Source organism: Triticum urartu, chromosome 2A (assembly GCF_056163025.1).
Source record: "Triticum urartu cultivar PI428250 chromosome 2A, HENAU_Tu73, whole genome shotgun sequence".
Classification (NCBI taxonomy): Eukaryota; Viridiplantae; Streptophyta; class Magnoliopsida; order Poales; family Poaceae; genus Triticum; species Triticum urartu.
In genome coordinates this window covers 6,310,954-6,321,794 of record NC_141874.1, presented here as the reverse complement: position 1 = coordinate 6,321,794, position 10,841 = coordinate 6,310,954, and the positions used below count along the sequence as shown (strand labels likewise).

At 36.7% G+C, this 10,841-nt stretch overlaps 1 protein-coding gene and 1 long non-coding RNA gene across 2 annotated transcripts in view; one reads left to right on the top strand and one right to left on the bottom strand.

The window, feature by feature from the left end:
* LOC147982753 (uncharacterized) overlaps window positions 1–2,291 on the top strand; it is a 30,830-nt gene extending 28,539 nt beyond the window's left edge. Inside the window, exon 2 of the long non-coding RNA XR_015615504.1 lies at window positions 1,801–2,291. This is a non-coding gene — a long non-coding RNA (uncharacterized LOC147982753). The remainder of the gene's footprint in view (window positions 1–1,800) is intronic.
* A 539-nt stretch (window positions 2,292–2,830) lies between these two features.
* LOC147982752 (uncharacterized) lies at window positions 2,831–10,343 on the bottom strand. Its single transcript, XM_087540540.1, has 4 exons — window positions 10,228–10,343; window positions 6,013–6,394; window positions 5,769–5,897; window positions 2,831–2,851 (listed from the first exon to the last, which is right to left on the bottom strand). Exons 1-4 carry the CDS (start codon window positions 10,341–10,343, stop codon window positions 2,831–2,833), a joined length of 648 nt encoding a protein of 215 aa, XP_087396666.1.
* Between the last annotated feature and the right edge of the window lie 498 nt (window positions 10,344–10,841).

Below are 10,841 nucleotides of genomic sequence, written 5' to 3'. Positions count from 1 at the left end.
TTCGGGTTAAACTAGCAACTACTAATTATTTCAATTATGAGATATAATAGATGGATGTCAAAATGATTCTCATGCGATGGAAATAAAACCAAGGATGTATATTTTACACGACCCAAGGTAATTTTGTCGATCCATAGGATGCTAGTAAGTGTGCAAACTTTAAGAGATCCTATATTAATCTAAAGCAAGCATAGTAGAGTTGGAATCTTCGTAGTGATGAAATGGTCAAATAATTTGCTTTCATCATGGAAAGCGAAGAAGCTTGTATTTACAATAAAGTAAGTGGGAGCATGAAAATATTTCTAAACACTATATGTACATGACACATTGTTGATTGGAAAATATATAAATTTCCTGACAACGGTTAAGACTTTATTGGAACTAGTTTTTTGTAAAGTACTTAGGCAATTTATAGTCCTGGTATTAGGCATAATGATCTTTGGAGATAGTAGTGTCTAATCAGGATTAGCCAAAATACATATCGACAAAATACTAAAGCAAATTAGTATGAAATAGCAAGAAGAGTTTCTTGTAAATGTCACATGGAAGGAGTTTTAAGCAAGAATCGGTATTCTGAAATACTAATAAGAGAAATACATGATTTCAATCACACTTGCGTCAAAAATGCTCCATCGTATGTAAAAAAACCAAATAAGTCTAGTACTCCAAGTAAGTTGTGAGTAAAGTTACCAGAATGATCAAATTGTTGATCATAGGACAATAGTGAAAATGTCGTGAAGTACTAACAACATGTCTCTAGCATACAGAGAATATGAAGAGATTTCTGGAATGAGTTACATCTATACAAGCTCAATGTAAGTACTACATCGATAAAATCTTCATCAGTGCTCCAAGCAATTTTCGGTTTCAATTAAAAGATATATGGTGGCATAGTATGTTGGTATTGGTCCAAGAAAGATGTTGTGGTAAATTCTATAACAGAAGACTGAGTATATTGTCGCTTTAGAAGCAACAATAGAGGGTGATGAATCAAAGGTTCATTTATGAACTTGGTATGGTTTCGAGATGATTGTCCCAATGGAACATTGTTCACAATAGTGGTTCCATAGCTCAGTCTAAGGAATCAAAGGTCCTGTTATAGTGATTCAATACATACAAAGTCAGTTTCACACAAATTATTAATTCTTGTGAAAGCACGATAGATCCATAGAAATGCAAATGATACACACGGATCTGAAGCTGTCAAGATCTGATAGGATGAAGGCTATACCACAAGCAAAGCATTGACAAACACTAGATTGCCATTGGTGTATAAAATGTGCTAACTAGATTATTGATCTAGTGCAAGTGGAAGACTATTGGAAATATTCCCTAGTGGCATTAATTTTATATTATTATATTTCTGGTTTCATAATTAAGAGTTTATATTTCATGTTATAACTGCTATGATCATAGAATATGCGATTCAATGGAAAACTCATATGTACATGTGGAATGATAAACAATAAATAATAGGTTCCTAGTCTTGCCTCTAAGACTGGCTCAAGTGTTGTTAGTAATCATGCTTTCCGGATCTTAGGATATTGTTAAGTGTAACGATAGTCCTAAAAAAACATTGGGAGTATGGCATTAGAAGAACGATCATATTAAATCAATCAAAACTTGTTTGTTATACTCTGAGATAATATCGTCTGAAGTCAATTGTTATAACACAGAATGTTAACATGTGTTTTATTTCCTTAGACCATGAGAGTATCATAATCACTTCTTACAATACGATGTACTTTGGGGTTAATCAAATGTCATCTGTAACACGGTGATCAGAATGACAACTTACAGGTTCATCGAAAAGTTTAACAAGGGACTGGATAGCTCAAGAGTGGGATTTTCTCCTACGACAATGGAGAGATATTCTTAGGGCCCTCTCGATGTGACGGCATCCATCATTGTCTGGCCATACACAGGTGACTATGTCACGGGGATGTCAGAACACTTCAATGAGAATGAAGAACAAACCGGTAATGAGGATAACAATATAATGAGCATGTGTATGACTCGGAAGGATACCGATGCATCTCGGGGTTTTTAAAGTATCGTGAAGCAAATGCAATATCACATGATAACCAAAGGTTCAACCGAACGTCATCTTGTAACCATACGGATCGATATGGATGGCCATGGTTCCGCTATTAGTTATTGAACAAAGGGGTTTCGTTCATGTCTATGTTTTACCGAACCTACCTAGTCACAAGCTTAAGGTAATCATGATCAACTGTGTGTTACTAGGATGGGAGTATTGAGGATTTATTTTTGGAATTGTTTCATGAATATTCAGAATAGTTTCGAGAGGAACCAGACACGTTTTTGGGTCACCAGAAAGGTTTCGGGGTTTATCGGGCAATACATGGTATTACCAATAAATAATATATGGGTGGAAAATGTTTCCAAAGATGTTAAACTAATAATACAATTCTCTAATAATAGTTAGGTGACTTTTGTATTTAATTTAAAATCAACGAGCCTTAAAATGCCAAGAGGTAGAGAGCTACTTGCGCCCAAATAGGTAGAGGCACCCCCTTCCTCGTTATAGAAGGAAAGGCCGAATTGTTGGGGGATTCCCCCCTCCTTGGCCGGTTGAAGGGGAAGGTTTTCCTCCCCTTATGGCGCCCCATCTCTCCTCCCTCTAACCTATATATACTTTAGGACTTTCCCCCTTTGGATCACAAGTTTTGGAGCCTCCTCTAGTTCATCTACCTCTAGTTCTAGTCGGTCATAGTTGATCCATTAGAGCTTGACCTAGTTCCTCTAATCCTCATAATTAGAAGCCACGTGTGGTTCTAATCTCGTCCCTCTAATTCTCCAGTGATGATTAGCTCTGTATGACGAAGTGCTGCCAGATCATGAAAGATCGTACGCTTGCAACCAAGTAAAGAGGCTGCGCTTTCGGTCTTCTGTTCGATGGATCGTTGGTCGGCGGTTTGCGGGATCGTTCATCTATGGTACGAGGGACTCCAAGTACGATATACAGCGACTCATCTTCTCCGCTGCACTCCGGACTCTGTAACGACCGTTGATCCAAATCATATTTGCATCTTAATATTGTTCCTAGGTGGTCATAGTACGAATTTTTTCTACTACGTTTCCCAACACGCACCTCATCTTGCAATCATGCATGAAAAAAGGTCTGCTTCAGCATACAAGATGCACATGCACATGGAAAATGTTTTAATTACATTATGCAACTTATATGCAATAAAAATGATAATTACACGTATTTTCAGTTTTAGTTCTTACATTATTAATCTAAATATTCATGTTTATACAATAATATCTTGATGTAATATATGCAAGCAATTCCAACAGCAATACAAAGGGTATCATCTAGGTTTTTTTCTTGAGGTAATATCACACATGGTGCTTAAACTTATCACTGATGTTCACTTGAGTACCTGAACTTTAAAAATATGCTGAACTATTTCCAGAACTTCGAACACACGTGCAAATACGGTGATAATCCTATGCGTAGATGTATAATGCGCTGATGTGGCACTGCTTTTTTATTAGCATGCCCATGTGATGTGGGATCCACTTCCAATGCAGTGCTTGCTTTATATGTCTATATAACCAGTGGGCCCCACATGTCAGCACAAAGGAAGTTAAAAATTATATCGCCTAGAACTCAAACTAGGATTTTGCCACTAGCAAACCATCTGTCTGCCACTTAGCCACTAACGATCTGTTGTTCAGAAGGGATAAAGTAAGTGCAGCACATATTACCTTTCTTTTTAGTTTATGGAATTTGTAAAAAGTGCATAAATTATAATGGTATTAATAAAATTAAAATTCACACATTAGTCTGACATAAATATTATACATTAAAAAACAACTAATTTACCAAAAATTTCAAGTAATTTTCAATAGTACTAACATATAATTTAGTATTTTGAATAAACCATATAAAATAAATTATATTTCTGATTATAATTTTTGTGTAATTTAGAATAATACAAATATTTGATAAATTATAGTTCATAAATATTATTTTAATTTAAAAATTACTATGAATGATTGTATGAACATTTTTATAATTCATAAGTTTGTTGTATAAGATTTTTATATAATTAAAAATATTGATAATTTCGCATATTTAATATATTTTAATAAATATTTATATCTGAGTATATTTCTATTATATAGAAATTATGGATATGTGCCACGAGTGAAATTGATCACATGTGAATATTAATAAAAATGATAATATTTTTAAATGACATTAATATTTATAAAAAAGTTGTTTTATTTTGTATGTATAACATTTATAACAAATGAATATTTCAAATTTATTTTTCTCTCTGTGATTATAGTTGAGAACCTTTTTTAAAATATTCTAAAAAAGAGGTAACATGTGCAAAATGGTCTGCACTGATTGCAGCCCATCGAAAAGCCACGCCCGTGAACATGGGGATGCAAACTTTGATGCTCACGATTTAGTTAAGGCCGTAGCTTCTTTAGATATAGAGGCTAGATAACATACCAGAAATTTTTTGTATGCTGGTAAACATTTTTAATTAATAAATCCCTGTTGCCACTCAAAAAAAAAGTGTCGTTATCGCTGGAAAACAGAAAGTTAGTGGTGAAGTAGCTAGCGCAACACATGCGGTGTTGCAGAGGCCGGGCTCCATGGAGCCCGTTTTGCAAAAAAAAATGTTTCCAAAAATGATAAGTTTTTTGGTGCAAATACATATTCAAGTTCTTCAAGTATATGTACAAAGTTTCGTAAAATAATTTGATTATTTGCATGCTATTCAAAAATGATAAATATCTGGCCCAAAAACAACAAAGAAAAAACCCACTTTTAGTCTGTGTACTTGTCTTTTTTGCATACATTACATAGGAACATATATGTCCATGAAATTTTATATGTGTGGACTACAAACATACATCTATTTATATAAATTTTTCAATATGTGGAAATAGTATTTTCGCTGAAAAATAAATAAAGAGCTCTATGGTGCTCGGCCTCTACATGCACTTTTTGCTAGCGCAGCCTGCTTGCAAGCGCAACTTTGCGAGTTCGTATCCCATGGGTTGAAATATTTATCGTTGATTTTCCCTTTGTGCAGACCTTTGGCCCACTGGTCATAGAGACATATATAAAGCAAGCCGTCTGTTTTTTTTTGGCGGGTGAAAATTGTATTACTCAACCATCATGAAAATTACAATTAGCCAAGGGACCAGATCCTATCCAAGTCATTGCTCTTCCCTCTATGCGAGCAAAATTTGCAAGCTATCACTAACCTTATTAACAAGGCGGCCTATCCACGTTTGGTAGGCTCCAAACCTCCGCCATATATTTCCAAAGATAGCAAGCTATAGGACAGCGACACATTGGATGAAAGCAAACCGTCTGTTGTAAGTGGGTCCCATGCCACATGTGCATGTGCCATGTCAGCTTATTATACGTCTACGGATGATATTATCACCATATTTGCATGTTTGTACCAAGTTCTAGAACCAGTTCAGCAGATTTTTCAAGTTCACACTAAAGTGAACATCGATGGCAAGTTTAAGCACCACTCATGATATCATCTACTCCCTCCGTTCCTAAATATTTGTTATTTTATAGATTTCAAATGAACTATCACATACGGATGTATATAGACATATTTTAGAGTGTAGATTTACGCATTTTGCTTCGTATGTAGTCACTTGTTGAAATCTCTAGAAAGGCAAATATTTAGGAATAGAGGGAGTAGGTTTTAGTGAGTTAAAGCATATTGATGGAAGGCTAGAGAGACTTTATGTACCAGGGCATAGAAGTTGATAGGCGCGGATTTGAAGCCGTAGGCGGTCCAAATACATTCATCGATGAGGGAGCAGGATGTCGTGATTACTCGGTCTATGTAGATGATCTGCTTTCTCTTCATCACCATCAGCTGCACGCATGCAATACAACCTCAATCAGTTTCAATCCAGGGACAAACCAACAAACAGTATATGGATGAATCACGGCAGGCAGTGCATGCACTTCACCGGCCGCTGTACACTTACCATGTCCCATGCAGAAACAATATGTGTGGATACTAAAAATGATGCGGCAAGGACACCGACCCAAGTACTGCTCCACCTTTGCGTCATCACCATCGAAGGTACTAAGGCTGCCATTATAAGGGCAACCACGCAGGATGCCAATACAAGGCGGAGGGCTTGAACGCTCTTCTTCCCTTCCGCATAGTGTATGTAGAGGATGCTGTAGCAAATCTGACAGACGAAGCTCACTCCATTGACGATGAAGAAGAAGAGCTTACTCTCGAGAGAGTCGGAGGCGGCGTACATTGCCCACATCACGTTGTTTACCAAAGCCAAAATGCTTCCATATACCATCCGATCTCCTACAGACCCTTCCTTCCGAACAGGCATCACGAAAGTGAACCTGCATGAACAAAGACAAACTGATGACCAGTTAGGGAAGACATACAACATGAGTTCATCAGGTCAAGGGTAAAAATATAAATCATTCATGAGTTCATCAGATTCGTGCATGTGAGTACTGCATATTTTGTCAAAAAAATGGGAGTATTGCATATTACTCTCCCTGATATAGTATAATATTAAGTGTATACACCATAGAAGTGTGCTATATGTATGTCTCTCTGCACTCTCCTAGATACTGGTTGCTAATTTTTCTCAATATCTCACCCTCATATAGTATAGTACTATGTGTATACACCATTAACCATGGATACTGGTTGGTAATATTCATAGCTTCGCAAAATGTAAGTCACATTTGAATTTTTATGCTTTGTGGTGATCACAATTTTTACTTATAATGTTTGGGAGAAAACAATTTTATAATGATGAGAGAAAACTGAACATGAGAGAAAACTATTGTATACTGAAAATATATGATGGATTCTCCAGAAAACACAACATGATAGCCAAACTCACGAAAAAGCAAAACTTTTGGCCATTAACATAGTGAATCATGTTTAATCAATAGGGTATATACTTTTATATCTCCAAAAGTTCATAACCGTAGGTGGATGCACATAGTTTTGGATCAGTACTAACATATTTGAGATTTCCAGGGCATGATTGAGATTATTGACATACGCACTATTCACACATCTAAACTTTCTTCAGGTGATATTCTTAATTTCAAATTTAAAACGGGGGGGTCCTTTTGGCTCCCAGGAACATATGCTCCCGGGTGAACAGTAAATTCGAAAAACATCAAAATATTCTGAATTTTTTTTAGATGTTCGTGTTAGTGTCGCAAGTATGCTTGACAAATTCCATGCAAAACGGAGCAGAAGTATTTTGTCGGTGAAGAAAAAAACAAAATTAGGATGACAATTGGTCTTCAATTTTTTTTCACAAGCCAAAATGCTTATCTTTTTGCCTCAAAGCTTGCAGGTAGCATTTGGATGTGAGTAAGATCACATAAATATTTTGTCTTGATGTTTTTGACATTTGAAAAAATATTTTTGGGCCCGAGAGCATGTACTCCCGTGAGCCAAATTGAATATATATATATATATATATATATATATATATATATATATATATATATATATATAGACACACACACACACACAAATTGGAGGCACCATTCGAGCTTACACGTTAATCCTAGAAAACTATCTACAAATAACCATTAGATCTTAATTCTACGTGTAGGATTGAATGAGATTTGTAACTCTATTATATCTATTTAGCAGTCTGTATGTATTTTAAAGGGAACAGTCCATACGTCACAAGGGATATTGGATAGGCCCAAGAGACCCTGCGTGTTAGAGTAGGAGACGTGGACACTAAAGCCACCTATAGAAAAGAAAATCTAGCAACGAACTACACATGCATGCGTACATCTAGGCATCTGTACTTTTTTTTTTCAAAAAGCACCACGCACACTACCACAAAGTATATGTGTGTGTACTATAACAATAATGTCTGTAATCACACATACATATATACTCCCAAATTTGTATGTGATGCACCTAGTTTATTTCTGAAAATAAATAAACAATGTAGAAAAGTTTCTAAATCTATGTTCTAGTACATGTCAAAATATCCTATAATATAGTAAAGAATCAAAATTGCTAAACCAAATATATTTGAAAGTGAAAATTTGCTAAACTCTACAAGTGCATCAAAGGTCAGCTTATTTCAGGAATGAGGGCATGCAGTTTCAATTTCATATTTAAAATATTTAAAGAACAATAATACAACAATGCGGGAATTCTTGATTGATGATAAAAATGTAATTTAGTAGTAGCCAAAGAAAAGTCCCTAAAAATGTATTTGAGAAAAACTTTGTAAACTTTGCAAGTGCATCACAACTCCGTTGATTTCAAAAGTGACGGCATGCAGGAGAAGTTTAATTTTTTAGATATTTAAGGAATAGTCGCACAACAATGCAATAATGCTTAACTAATTAAAGAAGCCAAAGTAAAAACATCGTCATTACTTTTCCCAACGACTCTATTGACTTGTCAATCAATTTCCAAGAATCTAGAAACCAACATCCAAAATCCTATAGGTCGGCATCCGATATCTTAGCTGAACTCTTAGAAATGCTAGGCGTAAGCTTCAATAAATTTATAGGCCATCTTAAAAATATTAAAGCAAACTTTCAAATTATAAATTGAAATTTAAAAGAATATAAGGATTATAATATTGAAATTAAAAAAATATAAGGATGGCTTCTAGAATGTTACAGTCCAAGTGCAAAACAGAAATGATTGAACCATAAAACAAAAAATATAGAGAATTATTGGAAAGACAAGCAAGGCTTTCACAACTTTCAAAACAAACATGAAAAAATCAATGATGTTCCAAACATTATAAAAGTACAGGGATAAGCTTGAACCGAAGCATGGCACATAGCAAGGCATGTAGCTCACTGGCATGTTGATGTGATCACCCCTTGACTGGTGGAGGTATAAATTCGTTAGATAAGTTTGTGTGCGTGCGTGTGCGCGCGCGCGTCTGTGTGTGTGTGCGTGCGTGCGTGCGTGCGTGCATGCGTGCGTGTGTGTGTGTTGTGTTGTGTGTGACACAGAGAGGGAGGGAGGGAGAGAGAGATGCTTGAGAGTGATCACATAAACTAACTCCTTCGATAATGGTTGTAGGTCACCGATTTTTTTGGTGGAATATTTTAATCATACGTAGAGGGTACATGCAAGGAGTAACTGTATCAGTAATGCCGTAGAGAGAAAAATCATAGATGTTAATTATATGTATAATAATATTAAGTACAAAACACTATCATATGTATTTAGTATCTACTAGAGTTAGGAGCCGTTAAATACATATCATTGTGTAACCACTTTTCGTTCTCGCACAATGCTTAATACAAAATTTTAAACACGACGTTCTGAGTATATTTATAATGTGAAGTATGAAAATAAAATATGGTATACGCTACGAAAATAAGTAGCAAAGATATATAAACACATGCTCTACTTCTATTTCTACAAGATTTAAAGAAAATAGTATTTATAGAAAATTTCCATGTATAATATATATTTTTAAACTTGCTAGCCCGTGCAGAAGCACTGGTTGATGACTAGTACTGTTAATTCGGCTCTAGAGACAACAAAGGAGAGTCGGGTGGAAAATATCCTGTGGAGCGTAGGTGAGGTTTTTGGAAAAACCCAAGTGCCTGTACTCCAAAGCCTGAAAATTCCTCTCCTCTGAGTGTGAAACTCGGAAATTACTCTTGGTTGTTTGCATAGTCCGTTTATAGAGAATCAGTTTTATTTAAACAGTTTGTCTAATTCATATCTAGATGTTTTTGAAAGATGTCACATCTAAGCTCCCACAAATATATAATGTAGCAACAAAAAATAAATAAATTAGGATTAAAAAAATAGAGCACAAACAAAGTGGTTGGATGATCCAACTAAAACGGGAATAAGTTAAACTGAGTTCTATAAAAACCCCAAAAGTGAGTTTTTAGAAAGGGAATACCTAGAACTCATTTAGATGAGATATCATTTGGTCTTATTTATCTGGAAGATAAAACAGATAGAACAGGAGTACCAACTCACATCAGCGCACACGCATCTTATAGCATCACATTCAATGGCTATAAAAGGAAATGAGACATAACTAAAACTCAGCTAGATGAGTTCTGGCAAAACTGTTTTAGAAAAACGACTAATAGTGGTTTTTCTATATACCCGTTTGGTACGTATGAGTAGATGTCAACGAACTGAACTTTCTCGTCGTGGTGAGCGACTGAGCTCCGCCAGCGTTAACCTCACGGCAAGCCCTGCCGGCGGCACGTTGGTCCCCAGGCCCATGGCTACGGCTGCGACACTATCGCTGAATATGTGTTGTTCCGGTGCGAGCTGCATGACCTGCTTAGCGCCCATGGCGACGACTATGACACCATCAGGGCCTGGACACTATTGGCGGCGGCGTGTTCTCGGAGCGAGCAGCACGACCTTCTCAGCAGCCATGGCGGCGACTGCTACACCATCAACCGCGGCGTGTTTGTGCTTGACGCGAGCAGCGCGACCTCCTCAGCGCGTCCATGGCGACGACTGCGACACCATCGACGGCGACTTGTTTTTTCTTGGTGCGAGCACCGCGACCTCCTCAGCGCCCATGGTGGCGGCTGCGAGCCTGCGACACCATCAAGATCATTGGCACGGCGCTCGAACGGCTGGAAGCCTGGAACCATTGGCGCAGCGCTTGATCAGCAGTGCGTCGGTGCTTGTCATTAGCACGGTGAACTGCATGCAGCAGGACGAATATATATGTACATTAGTACTTCCGCCCTTCTGGCCTTCTGGGTAAACCAACAGAGAGCACGTTGGGAAGCTCAAATCTGATGCTCAATGGAATCTGTACATAATACAACTGTCTGC

What these genes read in the sequence shown, in the direction of transcription:
- LOC147982752 (XM_087540540.1), bottom strand. Translation starts at nt 10,343, where the DNA reads ATGGGCGCTAAGCAGGTCATGCAGCTCGCACCGGAACAACACATATTC. An exon ending in TTGTTTCTGCATGGGACATG is followed by an intron (nt 5,898 to 6,012) that starts GTAAGTGTACAG and finishes GCATGCGTGCAG; the next exon opens with CTGATGGTGATGAAGAGAAA. An exon ending in CTATCAACTTCTATGCCCTG is followed by an intron (nt 2,852 to 5,768) that starts GTACATAAAGTC and finishes ATGATCTGGCAG; the next exon opens with CACTTCGTCATACAGAGCTA.